This window comes from Rhinopithecus roxellana, chromosome 3 (assembly GCF_007565055.1).
Source record: "Rhinopithecus roxellana isolate Shanxi Qingling chromosome 3, ASM756505v1, whole genome shotgun sequence".
NCBI classification, from domain to species: Eukaryota; Metazoa; Chordata; class Mammalia; order Primates; family Cercopithecidae; genus Rhinopithecus; species Rhinopithecus roxellana.
This window is the reverse complement of record NC_044551.1, coordinates 147,718,605-147,743,065: the sequence shown is the minus strand read 5'-3', so window position 1 is coordinate 147,743,065 and position 24,461 is coordinate 147,718,605. Positions and strand designations below refer to the sequence as shown.

Genomic DNA, 24,461 nt, shown 5'->3' with positions numbered 1-24,461 from the left:
GTTTCACAGTGGGGGAAGTATCATTTCCTAGGTGACTTTGCATAGAGCAAGCTCCCCAAAGGCCAAGGAATACTCAATCTAGATTCTTCCAACTCTCCGGTACCGACCAAGTCAAAAGAATTCTGGCTTCCTGTAGCTTCATCTAAGTGCTTTTCTGTTAGGGGAGAAGGAAAAGTGAGGAAAGCGATGCTCTTTCAATAAGTTTGGTGGGTGGGGCGGGGTGGGGGGAAGGAATGGTACCAATGATTTTTTTTTTTTTTTTTTTTGAGACGGAGTCTCGCTCTGTCTCCCAGGCTGCAGTGCAGTGGCCCGATCTCGGCTCACCACAACCTCCGCCTCCCGGGTTCAAGTGATTCTCCTGCCTCAGCCTCCTGAGTAGCTGGGACTACAGGCGTCCGCCACCACCCCCGGATTTTTGTATTTTTAGTAGAGACGGGGTTTCACCATACTGGCCAGGCTGGTCTCGAATTCCTGACCTTGTGATCCGCCCGCCTCGGCCTCCCAAAAAGTGCTGGGATTACAGGCGTCAGCCACCGCGCCCGGCCGGTACAAATGCATTTCTTAACACATCTTTTGACCATCTCGTCCTTGGTGTTGGAAAAGACTAGGGAAAATCCAAAAGTGTCTATTCGGTGCCCAAATGCTAGCGTTAATACTCGAGGGCCTGATCTCTGGCCTCTTGCCATCCCTCTCCCATTATTTCTGAAGAAGTAGCCATTTTGCAGATTCCGGAGGATGGCAGCCAGGGCCGGCCCTTGGGACTGAATCTCATCTCCTTCTCCAGGCTCCTTGGATCAAGCTGGGACCGGCAGCGCCAAGGCTGCTCTCCGTGATTTAGCAGCAACTTAAGAGTCAGAGACACCGGAAGATGGGAGGCCGGGATTCTCAGGTGGGGTCAGGAGTGCTCAAAAACCCGTAGCAGCGGCCGCGCCCCCGCCCCGGGGAGGTGATCTGCGGCTGGCAGTGCTGTGGCCTCTCCAGTGCCGGCGTCCGACGGTCTAACGGCACTGCTCGCGGGGTGCGCGGCCCGCGACTCGGGCTGCCTCCCTCAACCTGGCAAGTGTGCGTCCTCCCCACAAAATGCCACCACTTCCCTAAGTCACGCTGGGCCCCGGGGAGCTGATTTGAAATTGGTCTTCAGAAGACGGAGCAGGGGCGGACGCAGCCGGCCTCCGGCTGAGAGCGGAGGGGAAGCGTCCCATACTCTCCGAGAATCCCGCGGGCTCGTGGCGTGTGGGACGCTTTCATCCGCTCTGAGTTCCCGGTTCCTCAGCCCCAACTCCCTACTCGGTCGCAGCCAAAGCCCGGAGCGTGGGATCCGGGCCCGGAGGAACGGGACGGCGAACGCGAGCGGCGCCGCGGCCGGGAGCCCGCCGCACCAGGCATGCTCAGTGGCGCTGCCGGCTGGGTGGCCCGCGAGCTGCACCCGGATCTGCTCGGCGGCGGCGACGTGAGCGCGCAGGGGGGCGGCGGCCTCGCCTCGTCTCTCTCTCTGCGCCTGGGTCGGGTGGGTGACGCCGAGAGCCAGAGAGATGTCGGATTTCGACAGTAACCCGTTTGCCGACCCGGATCTCAACAATCCCTTCAAGGTGAGCTTCGGCCCCAGCATCTCCTGCCGCCGCGACGCGTCGTTGTTTGTGAAAACGGACGAGTTCCTTCTCGCCCACTGCGCCTGCCCCTCGGCTCCCCTTAGCAGCCCCGAGAGGGGCGCGGGGCCGCAGTACCCCATTTGGCCCCCGGCCCCGCGTCACTCGTTTGGGTTTTGGGGTTTGGAGGTGGAACCTCCTCAGCTCGTGCCCGGCCGCCCTTCCACACGTCCCCGACTGGTGAGGGTCGTGCCTGCAGCCGGGACTGGGCCCGCGCGCCTGGAGGTGTCCTGGCCCGCCTCTCAGGAGCGGGGAGAGTGAGAGCCGAGGGCAGGTGGAGTCGCCCCTTGCCAGGCAAGTGTGGCTGGTAGGGCCGGGAGGCGGCGGAGGGGGGCCCGCCCTGGGGTGGGGTTGTCATGGGGACCCGAGGTGGCGGCGGCGGAGAGCTGCGTGGGGTGATGGCAGAGGTGTGGAGGAGGAGAGAGGTGAGGGCACCGAGTATGCTGCAATTTAAAAAAAAGGTTGTGTTTTCATTTTTTAAACTTGTGTTGCACCCAAATACCACCAGTGGCGCTGCCATCCCCCCTCTCCCTGTTAGGCTGAGGTTGAGGGTATTGATACCAAAGCAGAAGTTAAAAATAAATAAACATATCTGGAAAACAATAGTGCACGTGGACGACCTCTTCCCTACCCAGCTGCTTCTAGCAAGGTAAACGATGGGATATTTTCCAAGCACCTAGTGCGTCACCGGTTCTCTGGGCCATATGAGGATACCATTTCCCACTTGAGCTGCTTTTCTTCTTGGAGTCGACCTTATCAACCCCAGCTTCGGAAGGGCTTGGCACAGAATCCTGCAAAGGAAGGCGACTGAGATGTTCATCGTCTGCGTTTAAATGAATTGCAACATCTAAATAACTCTCTTTGAAAGTATTCTGGATTTCCTAATGAGTGTAACTGTTAGCACGTGTAATTTGTTTCCAACTGTTGGTTGAAGTTGTATCTCAATCCCCCCCTCCCCCCGGCCGTGTGCAATAGTAACCTTAATTTGCAATCACGCAGAATAAAACGGTAACTCTTAATTTGTGGTCACACAGGTGTCACTTCTGGCTTGTTGAGTTTACATCTTTTTACTCCTGATTTTATCTTTCGTTAAGAATCCTGGAAGAGGAAAAATATTTCTGCTCTGATTATTAAATGCCTGATAATTCCAAGGAGGATTATTTTAATGAAATGATCCTGGTTATTATTGACAACTCCACTCACTTTGTAGCAGTGTAGAATTAGACTCAGTCACTGTTTCATTGTCCCTAATGTCACTTAAGAAAATTCAGTACAACTGGCCTGTACCTTTCAGTGACATGGTTGCATTTTAAGACATTTTTTTTTCCCTGGCAGTTTTGTTTCAATTAGTATTGGACTTGCTTCCATGTTGTGGAAAATCGGGTTATTCTTAAATGGTAGACTTTCTAAAGAGACCGTTCATAAATTGTTAAATGGGTGTTATTTTAAAATATTTTGAAGATAAAACATCAAGAACCTTTTAGCCTTTCCTAATTCGGATAATTCATTGACACTCTTTATTCAGCATCTGACGATTTGGCAGTGTATTTCAACTTGGTCATTCCATTTCATGGTTCATTTCATATTAACTGGCTCTCTTGTTAGGGCAAGACATTGTCTTCATCTTAGCCCAGACTGTCCTTTTGTGACATCTAATATTGCCATGACACTTTTCCTCTTGTGACATTCATAAAGTTGCTGTAGTATTTCTAAACCTAGGAGTTGTTTTAAATATTCATTGTGGCATAACATTATAAATCTTTATAAGTGGATGGACTCAGGACAATGATTATTCAAGTTTGAAAAATGCTTCAGGGACAGTTCATTTAGGTCTAAAGGAGACTTGGTTGTACACACATTTCTGCTTGTAATCTTTGATTTTAGTGACTGTTACAGCACTGTCAGTGTGTCTGACCCTTTATTTTTCCATTTCCATTTATATTCACCTGCCCCTCCTCCTCTCAAAAGTATAGTTTAATATCTATATTTTGTCTTTTTACTTTTTCTTATATTTATGTAAAAGTGATTTTTGAAATAACATTTCTGATACTCTACTTAAATCTGAAATGTTCCCAGACTCATTTGTGTTACTTTATGATCAGCCTCCCTAGTAGCTGGGATTACAGGTGCCTGCCACCACGCCTGGCTAACTTTTTGTATTTTTATAAGAGTTGGGGTTTCACTGTGTTGGCCAGGCTGATCTTGAACTCCTGACCTCATGATCTGCCCGCCTCGGCCTCCCAAAGTATTGGGATTACAGGCTTGAGCCACCGTGCCTGGCCGATCATTTTTCAAATCTTTTTATTTTCAGTATTTGAAGATAAAGCTCTTATTTTCAAGTATATGATATTTCGCATTTGGTAACTATGCTGATTTCTTTTTCATTAAATCCTATTTGGTTTCCATTGCCTTTTTCATTTTTTAACATTTCTTTTCCTTCACTTTTATGTTAGGAATACTTTTGCAAGCATCTTTGTTTGAGCCATATCATGAAAGTAGTTTGAGTCTGTTCTCCTTATATAATATAACTATAGTGGTTTACTTCATTTTATTGGTTGTTGTAAGGTTATTTTTGCTGGATTCAATTCTTTTTTTTTTTTTTTTTTGGTTGAGCCCCTGCTTTATATTCTAGTGGTTGTGCTAGGCTCAGTGAATGGTTTTATGAAATTTGAATGGTTTTCGTTACACATCAAGAAACTTGGAATAACTGGAAATCTTAGTGGTCCAAAATAAAATAGATGATTAAGTATGTACAAGTTTCTGAAGATCCACTCTTGAGCTGTTAAAATGGGGTTTTAAAGCTAGAGAGGGAAAAATATTTTCTATATAGTCAACATGTAATTATTGAAGAATTGCTGTATGTCCTTTGTTTTCTGTTATTTATTCATTCAACAAATACTGAAGAAATATCTCTGTCCTTATGGCTATTAGTCTAACAGTGAGACAAATATGCTTGGAAAATGAATAAAAGGGGAGAGTTTAATAACCAGAAGAGGTCAGCAATATAGGCTCTTACAAGTCAGCATAAGAGTGTATGGTTAAGTGCCAGAACAAGTGCAGTTTGTTCATAGGAGGGAGAAATTAGTAAGTGGTCAGAAAATCTTCATGCTTTCTAATATGCTTTTGCATATTAACATATGATAATTGATTGAATAGGATAGTTAAATAACATTTAAATTAATGTAATTTTTAAATTATGAGGAGAATTAGAATTTAACAGCTAGGAAGGCAAATTCTTAAAATATATTCAGTCAGATCTCAAAGATTAAAAAACGAAGCCCACAGAGGCACACTTGCTCATTGTCTTATGCCCTTGTGTAGGTAGTATAGAACTAGCATTAGAACTTAGGTCTCCTGATTTCTAGTCCATTGCTGGTGACGCTGTATGCACTCTCTGGTTGCATTTTTGATACCAAAATTCTTGTTTTGTATTTGGAGGTTAGAGTTGAGGCTCTTGTTGGGAGGCAGCAGAGGATAGGATTAAAAAGTTTTGGCTCAAGAATTTGAAAAGATCTGGGCTTGATCCTGGCTTTGTCGCTAACTGGTTGTGAGACCTTGGAAAGTTACTTAATCTCTTTAAGACTCAGTTTACTATTTTGTAAAATAGGGTAGTAGTACATTCTCTATAGGATTGTAAATAGGATTAGATGAACATACATTTAGCATGTAATAAGAGCTTAATGTATGGTGGTTTTAATTAGGTACTAATATTTAGTATTAATAGTAATTTAAGAAATTCTGTTTAATGGCTGGGTGCGGTGGCTCACGCCTGTAATCCCAGCACTTTGGGAGGCCAAGGTGGGCGGATCACGAGGTCAGGAGTTCGAGATCAGCCTGGCCAACATAGTGAGACCCCAGTCTCTACCAACAATACAAAAAATTAGCTGGGTGTGGTGGCGGGCACCTGTAATCCCAGCTACTTGGGAGGCTGAGGCAGGAGAATTGCTTGAACCCAGGAGGTGGAGGCTGCAGTGTGCCAAGATCATGCCACTGCACTGCAGCCTGGGCGACAGTGTGAGACTCGTCTCAAAAAATTTTTTTTTGTTTAATAATCTCTCTATGCTTAGCTATGATTTCAGTGAAATTTATGTTCCTTTTGGCTCTTCTGGAGTGCTGGTAGTAGCTGTTTGACTGATCATAGTCAAGGAATCAAAGCTAAAAGTAATTAAGTGCTTTGCCTATGTCAGCCTGCTGGACTAGACCAAGGTTGTCTGAATTCTGGTGCTTTTTCACAACACATAGTTCCTCCCTAATAAAGTGTCTCTATATTAAAATTGAGCATAGTGTCCATTTTGTTTTGGCCTCAAAAAAATTAATTTTAGTCTATTGACATTTTTTTTTTTTAGAAATGGCCTAAAATCCAGCATTCTCACTTAGGTTATCTTTTAAGTTACAGTAATCTAGTGGCATTCTAAGAGTTGAAGTTGAAAATTGAAAAAGACCCATAATTCAAGTGTGTTATTCTTTTGTCTTAGTCTGTTTGGGCTGCTATAACAAAATATAGTACCTCACAGTGGGTAATTTATAAACAACAGAAATTTATTGCCCAGAACTCTGGAGGCTGTGAAGTCCAGAATCAAGGTCCCAGCAGATTCAGTGTATGGTGAAGGCCTCTTGCTCATTGATTACATCTTCTTTGTGTCCTCACATGGCAGAAGGGGATGGCAGCTCTCTGGGGCCCTTTTCTTTTCTTTTCTTTTCTTTTTGAGATGGAGTCTTGCTCTGTCGGCTAGGCTGGTGTAATCTTGGCTCACTGCAACCTCCGTCTCCTGGGTTCAAGCAATTCCCCTGCCTCAGCCTCCTGAGTAGCTGGCACTACAGGCGTGCACCACCACGCCCGGCTAATTTTTTGTATTTTGGTAGAGACGGGGTTTTGCCATGTTGACCAGAATGGTCTCCATCTCTTGCCCTTGTGATCCACCCGCCTTGGCCTTCCAAAGTGCTGGGATTACAGGCGTGAGCCACCATGCCTAGCCTTTTTTTTTTGAGATGGAGTCTCTCACTCTGTTGCCTAGGCTGGAGTGCGGTGGTGCGATCTTGGCTCACTGCAACCTCTACCTCCAGCAATTCCCGTGCATCAGCCTCCTGAGTAGCTGGGATTACAGGTGCGTGCCACCTTGCCCAGCTAATTTTTGTGTTTTTAGTAGAGACAGGGTTTCACTATACTGGCCAGGCTGGCCTTGAACTCTTGGCCTCAAGTGATCTACCTACCTCAGTCTCCCAGAGTGCTGGGATTACAGATGTGTGCCACACACTTGGCCTCTGGGGCCTTTTTTTTTTTTTTTTTTTAAGAAATAGGGATATTAATCCCATTCTTGAGAGCAGAGCACTGCTGACCTGATCACCTCCCAAAGGCTTCATCTTCTAATACCATCACATTGGTGATAGGTTTCAGCATGTGATTTTTAAGGAAACACAAACATTCAGACCTTAATTTTCATTTTGTAACATCAAGAATGTCATCCATCGATTTCATTTACATTGACAATGATACTTACAAGTTGATTTCACTCCTCCCTTATCTGTTTAAAATTTTGAGGCTGGACATGATGGCTCATGCTTGTAATCCCAGTGCTTTGGGAAGCCAAGGCAGGAGGATTGCTTGAACCCAAGAATTTGAGACCAGCCTGGGCAATATAGTGAGACTTCCATCTCTACTAAAATTTAAAAGTTAGCTGGGTGTGGTGGTGCACACCTGTAGTCTAAGATACTTGGGAGACTGAGGCTGGAGGGCAACAGAGTGAGACCCTATCTGAAAAAGAAAAACAAACCCCCAAAACAAACAAAAAAGATAAACAATTTTGAGTTTGGAGATTGGATAGCACTAGGAAAGCATTCTGAGGATTTCCTTTATGATTGTCACACTTTGAAAACTATCTTTTAACATTAATCCGGAACATAGTGGTTGTAGTTTGTGGGCATGTGTTATTTTACGTTCATGTCAACTGCATGAATTCCTGCTTGTTTTTCCTCATGTTAATATTTTTAAAAAGCACATATCGAGCTGCTGTTATATTTCATCAACTTAAGATGCCATCCTTTGTAAGATACATCATTATCTTATTTACCACTGTCTCACTTATCTGTTTCTATGTAACAATCCCAAAATATAATGGCTTACAATAACAATTATTTGCTCACGACTCTGTTATTTGAGCTAGACTTAGCTGGGCAGGTTTTTTCTATTTATTAATATTCTTTTCTGGAGTTACTTAAGTGGCTTCAGTCACCTGGTTTATGATTTCAGATATCCTTACTCAAGTGCCTGCTGTTTACCTGGAGATGTCAGTGGGCACAGCAATTGGCTGTCTTTCGTGTAGCCTCTCTACTAGTAATAAGTGGGCTTTGTGCATAGTAGCAGCAGTGCTCCCAGAAGGCAAGAGCTGAAGCTACAAGGCTTCTTGAGTCATATGCCACTTCTGCTATATTCTATTGGTCAAAACAAGGCACAAGTTCAGCCTAGATTTTAAAAGGAGTGGCAAGCAATAGTCCCCACTTCTTGACTGGAGACAGACCTATGAACTAAAGATACACCCAGCATAAAATGGCAAGGCAGTCATAGGATAACTTCAGTAGACACTCCCATTCAAATAGGGAAAGAGTGGGAGGCGTGTAGCAGCTGCTGATCTATAGCAATTCTGAAATCTAGCCAGGCACATGTTGTTAGGGTCCTCTACATTGAGGACAATGAGTGTTTCTTGATTAGGGCCCAGTTCTGCTACCTGGTATTGGTTCCTTCACCTGTTATTTTCTTCTGCTTTTGGCTCCACCCTCTGAGAGGTCCTTTATTAATTTTTTTCTTTAAGAATGAGCCCTGTTGCAGCTGAGTAGCATTTTTGGCCTGCTTCTTGCCCATTAAAAATTCGGAGCCCAGAAGTTTCTATTTATTTTGAACTGTTTTTTTAGTCCAGGCTGGCACAACTCTCTTAACAGTTTCTTTTTAATCTTACCAGAGTTCAAACTATGCCTTAAAAAGCACATTCGTCATTCTTCTTGAGACAATCTTTATTTAGGGTGAAGTGTCAGTGCCATGGTCAATATTCTTAAGATATTTAGAAAACGTTTTGTCTGGGTTGAGCATCTCATATGGCCAGTGGAAGGCTGCTGCCGTAGGAGGCTGCTGTGCCACGTGACAAAACTAGGATTCGAACACAGTTTTATTTTGGCCCTATAGCTTTAACTACAATCGTATGAGATGATGGCGATTATGAAATTTTTGAAACTAAACTGTTCTTATGCTGATATTACCAAAAGTTTTTTTGGAATACAATTAATATTTAATAGTGATAAGTGCAGATCCAAATAATTTATTGGTTGTTTCCTTACTATGAACCACCAGTGTGGATACAGTTGCTGAAAAATATATATTGGCTTAATGAAATTAGTGATCAGTTCCTTAAAATTAATAATCCTATAGTATTCTGGTCTAATAGCTGGGTATTGTTCTTAATTGTGCATATTTAAAGAGTGCTGTGAAAATACTAGGATATGCCCAAAGAGGACAGTCAAAATGGTCATGGGACTGGAATCAAGTTATAGGAAGAACAATTTAAGTTTCAATTACTCAGCAGATTTAGTCTACAGAGAGCTAAAGGGAAATAGGAGAGCTCCCATTAGATACCTAAAGGGTTCTTAGTTATGTGAATAAACTTGTTATTTGTTGCTTTAGAAAAAGAATCTAAGGTTAACTGGCAAAGTTTACTTGAAGGTAAATATTGTCCAAATAGATATTTAAAAATCTGCTAGCATGGCCTGACAGTGGTCTTTTGGTAGGGCATTCTCCAGCACTTGCAGGAAATTCAAGCAGAAGTTGTGTAACCTATAGAGACGCATACAGACATACCTCAGAGATATTGCAGGTTTGGTTCCAGATCACCTTAATAAAGTGAATACTGCAATAAAGCAAGTTATGTGATTTTGTTGTTTCTCAGTGCACGTAAAAGTTATGTTTATAGTATACTGTAGTGTATTAAGTGTGCAGTAACATGTCTAAAAAGTGTATATACCTTAATTTAACAATACTTTAATGCAAAAAAATGCTAACGATCATCAGAACCTTCAGCGACTCATAATCTTTTTGTTGTTAGAGCATCTTTCCTTGTTGTTGATGGTTGCTGACTGATAAGGGTGGTGGTTGCTGATGGTTGGGGTAGCTGTGGCAGTTTCTTAAAATAAGACAGTGATGGAGTTTGCCACATTAGTGGACTGTTCCTTTCATGGAAGATTTGTCTGTAGCATGCTGTGCTGTTTGATAGCATTTTACCCACAGTAGAACTTCTTTCAAAGTTGAAGTCAGTCCTCTCAAACCCTGCCACTGCTTTATCAACTAATTTTATGTGCTGTTCTCAATTGTTTGCTGTCATTTCAACAATATTCATAAGCATCTTCACCGGGAGTAGATTTCTTTCTTTTTTTTTAAAAAAATTATTATTATACTTCTAGGGTACATGTGCACAACGTTCAGGTTTCTTGCATATGTATACATGTGCCATGTTGGTGTCCTGCACCCATTAACTCGTCATTTACATTAGGTATTTGTCCTAATGCTATCCCTTCCCCCTCCCCCACCCCATGACAGGCCCTGGTGTGTGATGTTCCCCACCCTGTGTCCAAGTGTTCTTATTGTTCAGTTCCCACCTGTGAGTGAGAACATGCTGTGTTTGTTTTTCTGTCCTTGCGATAGTTTGCTCAGAATGATGGTTTCTAGCTTCATCCATGTCCCTGCAAAGGACATGAACTCATCCTTTTTTATGGCTGCATAGTATTCCTTGGTGTATATGTGCCACATTTTCTTAATTCTATCACTGATGGACATTTGGATTTGTTCCAAGTCTTTGCTATTGTGAACAGTGCCGCAATAAACATACGTGTGCATGTGTCTTTATAGTAGCATGATTTATAATCCTTTGGGTATATACCCAGTAATGGAATGGCTGGGTCAAATGGTATTTCTAGTTCTAGATCCTTGCAACATCTCCTTAAGCTGATAAGCAACTTAAGCAAAGTCTCAGGATACAAAATCAATTTGCAAAAATCACAAGCATTCCTATACACCAATAACACAAACACAGCCAAATCATGAGTGAACTCCCATTCACAGTTGCTACAAAGAGAATAAAATACCTTGGAATCCAACTTACAAGTGATGTGAAGGATCTCTTCAAGGAGAACTACAAACCACTGCTCAATGAAATAAAAGAGGACACAAACAAATGGAAGAACATTCCATGCTCGTGGATAGGAAGAATCAATATCTTGAAAATGGCCATACTGCCCGAGATGTAATTTATAGATTTAACACCAGGAGTAGATTTCATCTCAGAAAACACTTTCTTTGCTCATCCATAAGAAGCAACTCCTTATCTGTTTAATTTTAATCATGAGATTGCAGCAATTTAGTCACATCTTTTTTTTTTTTTTTTTTTTTTTATTATACTTTAAGTTCTAGGGTACATGTGCCTAACGTGCAGGTTTGTTACATATGTATACTTATGCCATGTTGGTGTGCTGCACCCATCAACTCGTCAGCACCCATCAATTCATCATTTATATCATGTATAACTCCCCAATGCAATCCCTCCCTCCTCCCCCCTCCCCCCTCCCCATAATAGGCCCCAGTGCGTGATGTTCCCCTTCCCGAGTCCAAGTGATCTCATTGTTCAGTTCCCACCTATGAGTGAGAACATGCGGTGTTTGGTTTTCTGTTCTTGTGATAGTTTGCTAAGAATGATGGTTTCCAGCTGCATCCATGTCCCTACAAAGGACGCAAACTCATCCTTTTTTATGGCTGCATAGTATTCCATGGTGTATATGTGCCACATTTTCTTAATCCAGTCTGTCACAGATGGACATTTGGGTTGATTCCAAGTCTTTGCTATTGTGAATAGTGTCGCAATAAACATACGTGTACATGTGTCTTTGTAGTAGAATAATTTATAATCCTTTGGGTATATACCCAGTAGTGGGATGGCTGGGTCATATGGTACATCTAGTTCTAGATCCTTGAGGAATTGCCATACTGTTTTCCATAATGGTTGAACTAGTTTACAATCCCACCAACAGTGTAAAAGTGTTCCTATTTCTCCACATCCTCTCCAACACCTGTTGTTTCCTGACTTCTTAATGATTGCCATTCTAACTGGTGTGAGATGGTATCTCATTGTGGTTTTGATTTGCATTTCTCTGATGGCGAGTGATGATGAGCATTTTTTCATGTGTCTGTTGGCTGTATGAATATCTTCTTTTGAGAAATGTCTGTTCATATCCTTTGCCCACTTTTTGATGGGGTTGTTTGTTTTTTTCTCGTATATTTGTTTGAGTTCTTTGTAGATTCTGGATATTAGCCCTTTGTCAGATGAGTAGGTTGCAAAAATTTTCTCCCATTCTGTAGGTTGCCTGTTCACTCTGATGGTAGTTTCTTTTGCTGTGCAGAAGCTCTTTAGTTTAATTAGATCCCATTTGTCAATTTTGGCTTTTGCTGCCGTTGCTTTTGGTGTTTTAGACATGAAGTCCTTGCCCATGCCTATGTCCTGAATGGTACTACCTAGATTTTCTTCTAGGGTTTTTATGGTATTAGGTCTAACATTTAAGTCTCTAATCCATCTTGAATTAATCTTCGTATAAGGGGTAAGGAAAGGATCCAGTTTCAGCTTTCTACTTATGGCTAGCCAATTTTCCCAGCACCATTTATTAAATATGGAATCCTTTCCCCATTTCTTGTTTCTCTCAGGTTTGTCAAAGATCAGATGGCTGTAGATGTGCGGTATTATTTCTGAGGACTCTGTTCTGTTCCATTGGTCTATAGCTCTGTTTTGGTACCAGTACCATGCTGTTTTGGTTACTGTAGCCTTGTAGTATAGTTTGAAGTCAGGTAGCGTGACGCCTCCAGCTTTGTCCTTTTGACTTAGGATTGTCTTGGCAATGCGGGCTCTTTTTTGGTTCCATATGAACTTTAAAGCAGTTTTTTCCAATTCTGTGAAGAAACTCATTGGTAGCTTGATGGGGATGGCATTGAATCTATAAATAACCTTGGGCAGTATGGCCATTTTCACGATATTGATTCTTCCTATCCATGAGCATGGTATGTTCTTCCATTTGTTTGTGTCCTCTTTTATTTCACTGAGCAGTGGTTTGTAGTTCTCCTTGAAGAGGTCCTTTACATCCCTTGTAAGCTGGATTCCTAGGTATTTTATTCTCTTTGAAGCAATTGTGAATGGAAGTTCATTCCTGATTTGGCTCTCTGCTTGTCTGTTACTGGTGTATAAGAATGCTTGTGATTTTTGCACATTAATTTTGTATCCTGAGACTTTGCTGAAGTTGCTTGTCAGCTTAAGGAGATTTTGGGCTGAGACGATGGAGTTTTCTAAATATACAATCATGTCATCTGCAAACAGGGACAATTTGACTTCTTCTTTTCCTAACTGGATACCCTTGATTTCTTTCTCTTGCCTGATTGCCCTAGCCAGAACTTCCAACACTATGTTGAATAGGAGTGGTGAGAGAGGGCATCCCTGTCTTGTGCCAGTTTTCAAAGGGAATTTTTCCAGTTTTTGCCCATTCAGTATGATATTAGCTGTGGGTTTGTCTTAAATAGCTCTTATTATTTTGAGGTACGTTCCATCAATACCGAATTTATTGAGCGTTTTTAGCATGAAGGGCTGTTGAATTTTGTCAAAAGGCTTTTCTGCATATATTGAGATAATCATGTGGTTCTTGTCTTTGGTTCTGTTTATATGCTGGATGACGTTTATTGATTTGCGAATGTTGAACCAGCCTTGCATCCCAGGGATGAAGCCCACTTGATCATGGTGGATAAGCTTTTTGATGTGCTGCTGAATCCGGTTTGCCAGTATTTTATTGAGAATTTTTGCATCGATGTTCATCAGAGATATTGGTCTAAAATTCTCTTTTTTTGTTGTGTCTCTGCCAGGCTTTGGTATCAGGATGATGTTGGCCTCATCAAATGAGTTAGGGTGGATTCCCTCTTTTTCTATTGATTGGAATAGTTTCAGAAGGAATGGTACCAGCTCCTCCTTGTACCTCTGGTAGAATTCAGCTGTGAATCCATCTGGTCCTGGACTTTTTTTGGTGGGTAGGCTATTAATTGTTGCCTCAATTTCAGAGCCTACTATTGGTCTATTCAGGGATTCAACTTCTTCCTGGTTTAGTCTTGGGAGAGTGTAAGTGTCCAGGAAATTATCCATTTCTTCTAGATTTTCTAGTTGATTTGCATAGAGGCGTTTATAGTATTCTCTGATGGTAGTTTGTATTTCTGTGGGGTCAGTGGTGATATCCCCTTTATCATTTTTTATTGCATCTATTTGATTCCTCTCTCTTTTCTTCTTTGTTAGCCTTGCTAGCGGTCTGTCAATTTTGTTGATCTTTTCAAAAAACCAACTCCTGGATTCATTGATTTTTTGGAGGGTTTTTTGTGTCTCTATCTCCTTCAGTTCGGCTCTGATCTTAGTTATTTCTTGCCTTCTGCTAGCTTTTGAATGTGTTTGCTCTTGCCTCTCTAGTTCTTTTAATTGTGATGTTGGAGTGTCAATTTTAGATCTTTCCTGCTTTCTCTTGTGGGCATTTAGTGCTATAAATTTCCCTCTACACACTGCTTTAAATGTGTCCCAGAGATTCTGGTATGTTGTATCTTTGTTCTCATTGGTTTCAAAGAACATCTTTATTTCCGCTTTCATTTCGTTATGTACCCAGTAGTCATTCAGGAGCAGGTTGTTCAGTTTCCATGTAGTTGAGCGGTTTTGATTGAGTTTCTTAGTCCTGAGTTCTAGTTTGATTGCACTGTGGTCTGAGAGACAGTTTGTTATAATTTCTGTTGTTTTACATTTGCTGAGGAGTGCTTTACTTCCAATTATGTGGTCAATTTTGGAATAAGTGCGATGTGGTGCTGAGAAGAATGTATATTCTGTTGATTTGGGGTGGAGAGTTCTATAGATGTCTATTAGGTCCGCTTGGTGCAGAGATGAGTTCAATTCCTGGATATCCTTGTTAACTTTCTGTCTCGTTGATCTGTCTAATGTTGACAGTGGAGTGTTGAAGTCTCCCATTATTATTGTATGGGAGTCTAAGTCTCTTTGTAAGTCTCTAAGAACTTGCTTTATGAATCTGGGTGCTCCTGTATTGGGTGCATATATATTTAGGAGAGTTAGCTCTTCCTGTTGAATTGATCCCTTTACCATTATGTAATGGCCTTCTTTGTCTCTTTTGATCTTTGATGGTTTAAAGTCTGTTTTATCAGAGACAAGGATTGCAACCCCTGCTTTTTTTTGTTCTCCATTTGCTTGGTAGATCTTCCTCCATCCCTTTATTTTGAGCCTATGTATGTCTCTGCATGTGAGATGGGTCTCCTGAATACAGCAGACTGATGGGTCTTGACTCTTTATCCAGTTTGCCAGTCTGTGTCTTTTAATTGGAGCATTTAGTCCATTAACATTTAAGGTTAATATTGTTATGTGTGGACTTGATCCTGCCATTATGATATTAACTGGTTATTTTGCTCGTTAGTTGATGCAGTTTCTTCCTAGCCTCGATGGTCTTTACATTTTGGCATGTTTTTGCAATGGCTGGTACCGGTTGTTCCTTTCCATGTTTAGGGCTTCCTTCAGGGTCTCTTGTAAGGCAGGCCTGGTGGTGACAAAATCTCTAAGCATTTGCTTATCTGTAAAGGATTTTATTTCTCCTTCACTTATGAAACTTAGTTTGGCTGGATATGAAATTCTGGGTTTAAAATTCTTTTCTTTAAGAATGTTGAATATTGGCGCCCACTCTCTTCTGGCTTGTAGAGTTTCTTCTGAGAGATCTGCTGTTAGTCTGATGGGCTTCCCTTTGTGGGTAACCCGACCTTTCTCTCTGGCTGCCTTAAGATATTTTCCTTCATTTCAACTTCGGTGAATCTGGCAATTATGTGTCTTGGAGTTGCTCTTCTCGAGGAGTATCTTTGTGGCGTTCTCTGTATTTCCTGAATTTGAATGTTGGCCTGCCCTACTAGGTTGGGGAATTTCTCCTGGATGATATCCTGAAGAGTGTTTTCCAACTTGGTTCCAATTTCCCCCTCACTTTCAGGCACCCCAATCAGACGTAGATTTGGTCTTTTTACGTAATCCCATACTTCTTGCAGGCTTTGCTCATTTCTTTTTCTTCTTTTTTCTTTTGGTTTCTCTTCTCGCTTCATTTCATTCATTTGATCTTCGATCGCTGATACTCTTTCTTCCAGTTGATCAAGTTGGTTACTGAAGCTTGTGCATTTGTCACGTATTTCTTGTGTCATGGTTTTCATCTCTGTCATTTCGTTTATGATCTTCTCTGCATTAATTAGTCTAGCTGTCAATTCTTCTACTCTTTTTTCAAGATTTTTAGTTTCTTTGGGCTGGGTACGTAATTCCTCCTTTAGCTCTGAGAAGTTTGATGGACTGAAGCCTTCTTCTCTCCTCTCGTCCAAGTCATTCTCTGACCAGCTTTGATCCGTTGCTGGCGATGGGCTGCACTCCTTTGCAGGGGGAGATGCGCTCTTATTTTTTGAATTTCCAGCTTTTCTGCCCTGCTTCTTCCCCATCTTTGTGGTTTTATCTGTCTCTGGTCTTTGATGGTGGTGACATACTGATGGGGTTTTGGTATAGGTGTCCTTCCTGTTTGATAGTTTTCCTTCTGACAGTCAGAAGGACTGTCTGTTGGTCTGTTGGAGATTGCTTGAGGTCCACTCCAGACCCTGTTTGCCTGGGTATCAGCAGCAGAGGTTGCCGAAGATAGAATATTGCTGAACAGCGAGTGTACCTGTCTGATTCTTCCTTTGGAAGTTCCCTCTCAGGGGTGTACTCCACCCTGTGAGGTGTGGGGTGTCAGACTGCCCTTAGTGGGGGATTTCTCCAGCTAGGCTACTCAGGGGTCAGGGACACACCTGAGCAGGCAGTCTGTCCGTTCTCAGATCTCAACCTCCGAGTTGGGAGATCCACAGCTCTCCCCAAAGCTGTCAGACAGAGTCGTTCGCGTCTGCACCGGCCCCCGCTGTTTCCCCTGTTGGTCTTCAGCTGTGCGCTGTCCCCAGAGGTGGAGTCTACAGAGACAGGCAGGCTTCCTTGAGCTGCTGTGAGCTCCACCCAATTCGAGCTTCCCAGCGGCTTTGTTTACCTACTTAAGCCTCAGCAATGGCGGGCGCCCCTCCCCCAGCCTCGCTGCTGCCTTGCCGATAGATCGTGGCAGACTGCTGTGTTAGCAGTGAGGGAGGCTCCGTGGGCGTGGGACCCTCCCGGCCAGGTGTGGGATATATTCTCCTGGTGTGCCTCTTTGCTTAAAGCGCCTTATTGGGGTGGGAGTTACCCGATTTTCCAGGTGTTGTGTGTTAGTTCCCCTGGCTAGGAAAACAGATTCCCTTCCCCCTTGCACTTCCAGGTGAGGCGATGCCTTGCCCTGCTTCAGCTCTCGCTGGTCAGGCTGCAGCAGCTGACCAGCACCGATTGTCCGGCACTCCCTAGTGAGATGACCCCAGTACCTCAGTTGAAAATGCAGAAATCACCGGTCTTCTGTGTTGCTCGCGCTGGGAGTTGGAGACTGGAGCTGTTCCTATTCGGCCATCTTGCTCCGCCCCCCTAGTCACATCTTTAGATTCCACTTCTAATTCTAGTTCTTTTCAGTGTTTCTACCATATCTGCAGTTACTTCCACCCCTGAAATCTTGAACCCTTCTGAGTCATTCCTAAGGGTTTGCATCAACTTCTTTCAAACTCCTGTTAATATTGACATTTTGACCTCCTCCCATGAATCATGAATGTTATTAATGACATCTAGAATAGTGAATCCTTTCCAGAAGATTTTCGATTGACTTTTTCCAGATCCATCAGAGGAATCACTGTCTATGGTAACCATAGCCTTATGAAATTTATTTCTTAAATACTAATACTTGAAAGTTGAAATGACTCCTTGATCTGTGGGTTGCGAAAGGGATGTTAGCATGCCTGAAAACAGTATTAATCTCTTTGTACATCTCCATCAGTACTCTTGGGTGGCCAGGTGCACTGTCATTGAGCAGTAATATTTTGAAACGAATCTTTTTCTGAGCAGTAGGTCTCAACAGTGGGCTTAAAATATTCAGTATACCATGCTGCAAACGAATGTGCTCTCATCCAAGCTTTGTAGTCCATTTCTACAGCACAGGCAAAGTAGATTTAACATAATTCTTAAGGGCCCTAGGACTTTTGGAGTGGTACGTGAACATTGGCTTCAACTTAAAGTCACCAGCTGCATTTTCCCCTAACAAGGGAGTAAACCTGTCCTTTGAAGCTTTGAAGCCAGGCATTGACATGTCCTGCCTCTAGCTCAGAAAGTCTTAGATGGCATCTTCTTTCAATATAAGACTGTTTCACCTCCTTTTGAAAATCAGTTGTTTAGGCTGGGCGTGGTGGCTCACACCTGTAATCGCAGCACTTTGAGAGGTCGAAGCAGGTGGTTCACCGGAGGTCAGGAGTTTGAGACCAGCCTGGCCAACATGGTGAAACCCTGTCTCTACTAAAAATACAAAAATTAGCTGGGTGTGATGGCAGGTGCCTGTAGTTCCAGCTACTCGGGAGACTCTGCAGGAGAATTGCTTGAACCAGCGAGGTGGAGGTTGCAGTGAGCTGAGATCGTGCCAGTGCACCTTGGACTTTTATGTTATGGAGACAGCTTCTTTCCTTAAACCTCGTAACCAACCTCTGCTGGCTTCCACCTCTTCTTCTGCAGCTTCGTTACCTCTCCGAGCTTTCATAGAGTTGAAGAGAGTTAGGGTCTTGGTCTGGATTAGGCTTTGGTTTAGGGGAATGTTGTGGTTAATCTTCTATTCAGACTGCTCAACGTTGCTTCATACTACAAGAAGGCTGTTTCGTTTCTTATCATTTGTGTGTTTACTGGAGTAGCACTTTTAATTTCCTTCAAGAACTTTTCTTTTGCATTCACAACTCTTTGGCTCAAAGAAGCCTAGCTTTGGCCTATCTTGGCTTTCAGCTTGTCTTCCTTACTGAACTTAATCATTTCTACATTTTGATTTTAAAATGAGAGATGCATGACTCTTCCTTTCACTCGGACACTTAGAGGCCATTGTAGGGTTGTTAATTGGCCTAATTTCAACATTGTTATGTCTGGGAATAGGGAGACCCAAGAAGAGGGACAGAGGAGAACAGCTGGTTGGTGAAATAGGACACACAATTTTTTTTTTTTTTTGAGACAGAGTCTCTCTCTGTCTCCAAGGCTGGAGTGCAGTGGCATGATCTCGGCTCACTGCAACCTCTGCCTCGCAGGTTCAAGCGGTTTTCCTGCCTTAGCCTCCTGAGTAGCTGGGACTATAGGTGTGCACCACCACGTGGACCTGGTTAATTTTTGTATTTTTAGTAGAGATGGGGTTTCATCATGTTGGCCAGGCTGGTCTTAAACTCCTGACCTCGGGTGATCCACCCACCATGGCCTCCCAAAGTACTGGGATTACAAGTGTGAGCCATCGTGCCCGACCAGGACACACAACATTTATCAAGTTTGCAGTGTTATGAGCATGGTTTGTGGCACCCCAAGACAGTTACAAATAGTAACAACAAGTATCACTGATCACAGATCACCATAGCAGACATAATGATAATGAAAAAGTTTGAAATACTGCAAGTATTACCATAGTGTGACACTAGAGACGTGAAGTGAGCACATCTGTTGTTGGGAAAACGATGCTGCAAGACTTGCTTGATGCAGGGTTGCTACAAACCTTCAATTTATTTTTTTTAAAAAAGGCAGTATCTATTAAGTACAATGAAACTAGGTATTCCTGCATTTTCTCTGTTCTAATATATCGACTATATTGGATATTGGACTTGAGTGTGATCATTTCAGCTAGAGAGGATGTTTTATGTTGAGAGACCAGCTATACTCTGAACCTCAGCTTCTGCTGAGGGAGCAGCCCTCATGGTAGCTTACACATTTGTGATCATGTCGTCTAGGATGTGACTCTTGCCATCCTGGCCTCAACTGGCTGGTCTTAACAAGATACTTGTCCAAAGCAGTGGAAAAGCAGTCATCTCACTAGGCTTTTGAAGGCCATTTTCAAGAATTCCTCTCCCTCATTAGAGCTGCTTTTTAACTAGAAGGGATGTGCCATGTCATGAAGAATTTCAATCTCTGTGAAACCTGGCATTCTTCTTTCTGTACGTATCTTTAAAATAATTCTCCTGCTCCCAGAATTTGGGGTGACCTGAGTGAGTCTGTTTGTTTCAACCAGAATTGTTAAACAGTAAGTGTGAAGTAACATTTTCTTGCCAAAACTATGATAGAGTTAAGCCTGTATTTAGACCTACAGTTTTTGGTGGTATAGCGGAGTAATACATTTGCAAATATTGTAAGATGTTTTTAAATCACAAGGAAGAATTTCCCTACTTTCACCAGGTGTAGGATATAAAAAGGTGACATGGAGTTTGGTTAGATTTAACCTTATAACAAGTCTCCTTACAACTTTCATTTCAGTTCACTTGTTCCTACTGAGGCAGTCTGTAATGTCCTACAGCTTTTGACTTCATATAGTAGATTAGTGTTGAAGCACCTGTTCTCCTTTCTGTGCAGAAGCCTTGCAGAGCTATACCCAGAGAGCAATCCAGTAATCCCCTTCTCCTGGGCATTTGGCTTTGGGTGCTTTTCAGAATTAGTAATGTTACTTTATCAGTTGCTGGACACTTAAGTTGTTTCTGTTTTTTGGCTATTACAGGTAATGTGTCTATAAACATTCCTGTACAAGTGTTTTGTTTGATCACCTGTTTTAAATTCTTTTGGGGATATATACCTACAAGTGGAATTGCTTAGTCATATGGTAACTCTGTTTAATCATGGAGGAACTTCCAGACCCTTTTTCAAAGTGGCTGCACTATTTTGTATTCCTGCTTGCAGTGTGTAAGTATGTAGATTTCTCTACATCTTCGATAACACTTGCTATTACCTGTTTTTTATTCTAGTCATCCTAATGGGGACTAAGTGGTGTCTTGTAGTTTTGATTTGCAGTCTGCTGATAACTAACAATGTTGAGGATCTTTTCATTTACTTATTGGCATTTACATATTTTCTTTGATGTCTGTTCAGATCCTTGGGCTATTTTTAGATTGGGTTATTTGTCTTTTTTATTATTGAGTTTTAAGAGTTTTTATATATCCTGGATACATACCTTTGTCAGGTATGTGATTTGTGACTCCCCCCCACCCCATTTTCTGGGTTATCTGCTTTCTTGATAGCATCTTTTGAAGCACAAAAGCTTTTACTTTTGTTAAGTTCAAATTACCTGTTTTTTTTTTTGTTGTTTGTGTTTTAGCGTCACATCTAAGAATCCTTCACCAAATCTGAGGTAAAGAAGGTTTATCCCTGTGTTTTCTTCAGAGTTTTATAGTTTTAGCTCTTGCATTTAGGTCTATGATTCCTTTTGAGTTAATTTTTGTATTTGGTATGAGGTAAGGTCAACTTCGTTGTTTTGCATGTGGTTATAATGGTTGTTTCAGCACCATTTGTTGAAAAGATTGTTCGTTACCCTTTGAATGATCTTGGCACACTTGTCAAAAATCTCAGTATTCTTAATTTGTGTTCGTGCAAAGGAGATGAAGTATTTTATCTGAAAAAGCCCTCAGATTTCATGCAAAAATGGCTTGCAAATACCTGGTAGTCACCAGGTTTTCAGAGTATATATTAACTTGCCCAGCTTCTAAAATTGCCAGAGCTACTTTTGCAACTGCTTCTAAGTCTTTGCATACTTTAATGCTTAAAAACAAATTTTTTTTTTTTTTTTTTTTTTTTTTTTTTTTTTTGAGATGGAGTCTCGCTCTGTCACCCAGGCTGGAGTGCTGTGGCCGGATCTCAGCTCACTGCAAGCTCCGCCTCCTGGGTTCACGCCATTCTCCTGTCTCAGCCTCCCAGGTAGCTGGGACTACAGGCACCGCCACATCGCCCGGCTAGTTTTTTTTTGTAGTTTTTAGTAGAGACGGGGTTTCACCGTGTTAGCCAGGATGGTCTCGATCTCCTGACCTCGTGATCCGCCCGTCTCGGCCTCCCAAAGTGCTGGGATTACAGGCTTGAGCCACCGCGCCCGGCCTAAAAACAAATTTAATAGCAGGTTTTACACTTGGTTTTAGAATGTAATTATGAACACATTGTATTACCAACTTGATACTTTTCCTTTTTTAAAAAAACAAATGCTTCCTTAAAAGAAATACTTCCCTTTATTTTACAGAACACAGTTGAATTACATAATACATTTTTGCATATAAGCAGAAATATTGAAACACCTTAAACTCTTAAAGCAAAGGATAAGGTATAGTGTAAAGCCTTATGCATTTTGAGTATTGCTGAAATCAAATTAGGAAGGAGAGATTTGTGATAGTTACACATTAATAATTATAATTTGATAATAGAAGAAAATATTTGAATGCAAATAATTTAGTATATGTAGCTATTAAAGAATTTTGCTTCTCAAACATAGTGAAAACAATGCATATTGTAGAAGCATTCTGTATATGGCAAATACTGTAAGTTCCCACTTTCTTCAAGAGAAATAAGCAATGGCCGTGTTATATACATGCTAATGGCAGCCATTTGATCCGTGGAAATCCTCCAGTGGTGGTTAGAATTCTCATATGATAATTTGGGATATATGGAGAGCACTGTTAAAGTGGTAGGTAATGGGAAAAGAGCATCAGGAGTATTGGCCAGTCATGGCCAGGAGTTGGTAAACTAGGTGTAATTTTACCACGATTTGGCACTTTTTCTTAGAAACAAATTCTAAATGGTGGTTAAGCTTCCCAGGCCAGTGCTTAGAATCGTAGTATGTAGCACCAAACCCAAGCATTCTCCGCAGTAATATACCCAAAGAGGGGGAGGGTTCATTTGTGAGATCAGGGATTCATCCCCTGCTAGCCTCCCATGATGTTGAAAAGTAATCATAACCTTAAAAACTAATAGCTCAGATATACAAAAAAGAACATTAGATGTCTTTTTCAAAAATCTCCAAGCAAGTGCACAACTCTCCAACATTTATATGAAACTTACATCACAAGGTGATTTGTCATAACAATAAAAAGGAGTTCTTTTTACTGTTATCCTCACTTCATTCAAGTCATGATATATAATAGCTTCTAAAGTCACTGAGCTTGGTAAGGCAACTAGTAATTTGCATGTCTTGTTTTTGTTTCTGTTTCTGTTAATACCAAAAAGTGTGAAAGTTAATAAAAATTAGAGCCTGCTTTAGAAAATACAGGCAGCTTAGGGGTAAAATAAATTATAATTACATGTTGCAACAAAAGATAATCTTGCATTATTTTCTTTATCTGTTATTTAAAAAGATTCCTATCTTTATTCTGATTCAAAAGGAAAACTTCGGGAACTATTAATATAAGAAACATAACAACAACAACAACAACTAGATACTGAAGTTAGAAGAATTAATTTGCCTGTGATCACCTAGCTAGGAGGTAGAGAAGCAAACCTTAAGCTGTGTGGTTCCAGAGCCCACTTTCTTACTTACTCCTCTCTACTAGTGGAATACAGACCTCTGCAAATTTCACTTACTCCTTCCTCTAATCTCCCTAACACCAGTCTAAGAACACAGAAATGTTTGCCTGCAATATGTATAGTTTATAAAACTTTTTCTTATGAACTCAACTCTAAGTGGTGATGAAATTCCCCTGAGATTCAGCTATAAACATTTCCATTAAAAATGTTTATATTAAATAGAAAAAGCATGTATTACTACTTTCAAGCTTTGGGAATACATTAATTTGCATTTTTGCAGTATGCTACTTACCTTAGGCTTGCTTCACCCGATAAAAAACCACAAGACGGACTAACTCAAACAAGTATCCCTAGCTCTAGGATAATGTGGGGATAAAATTGCACCTTTATTTTTTAAATATTTCTTAAGGATTTACTATCCATGTAAAACATGTTTATATTCTCTAAATGTTCAGTGCTTTGCCCTACTGATTGCTTTAAGAAGTAATTTGGTTTCTTGCCACTGCTCTATCTTTAGGCATATTATCTTTTTTTGACTATAGTTCAGTCAAAACATGTTTTCATGTACTTCCTATCGCTCAGATATGGTGCCACAAAATAGAATGTGAAATTTGCACTAGCAGGACTGTCTTTACCTCCGTGGTATCTGATAGCATTTGTTATTTAATTCTTTTGCCAGTGGACCATCTAATTTCTGTTATTTTGGTTAGATGATTAATATGACTTTGAGTGGACCTAGTGGTGTAATTTGAAAAACAAAACATATTCTCAGTCTTTATCAGCCATTATATTTAAAATGGAGATCTTGCCAGTTTAATAGGTCTTTATGGTTATTTAAAATATTATATAATTACTGTGACTACATTGGAGATTAAAGAGGACCAAACAATCGTGTCCAAGAGATTGTTACCGTTGAAGATGGAATAAGGGTAGGTTATTTAGTAATGTATATGGAACTCCCAAAAATCAGACACTGTGATAGTTACTTGGGATACAAAATAAAGAGAAATTTCTGATGTCAAATAATGCACACTTTGGTTGGGAGATACAACGTGTGATAAATGCTTTGATACTAAAGAAACAAGAATAGCATGTTCTTCATAGTGCAGAAACAGAACTTCCTGAGAAGATGAGGTCTGAACTATTTTACCTCAGTTCCTGTAAATGTAGAATATGAGGCAGAAGGCATATGTGTTGTTATACTTCACTTCTCTCATTTTATAGGTAGGGAAATTCAGACACAGAAGTTAATTTTTCTAAGTTTACTCAGGAATGACAGGACTTGGACTAAAATTGTTTCATGGAATTGCTTTAA

The 24,461-nt window shown here is 41.4% G+C and overlaps 1 protein-coding gene across 2 annotated transcripts in view; it reads left to right on the top strand.

Moving 5' to 3' along the window:
- Window positions 1-1,365: 1,365 nt before the first annotated feature.
- The window catches only part of SCAMP1 (secretory carrier membrane protein 1), a 117,912-nt gene continuing 94,816 nt past the window's right edge, over window positions 1,366-24,461 (top strand). For both annotated transcript variants that reach the window (XM_030927575.1, XM_030927574.1), the window contains exon 1: window positions 1,366-1,589. In XM_030927575.1, coding sequence (XP_030783435.1) covers window positions 1,533-1,589 — 57 coding nt within the window. In that variant the 5' untranslated portion in view covers window positions 1,366-1,532. The remainder of the gene's footprint in view (window positions 1,590-24,461) is intronic.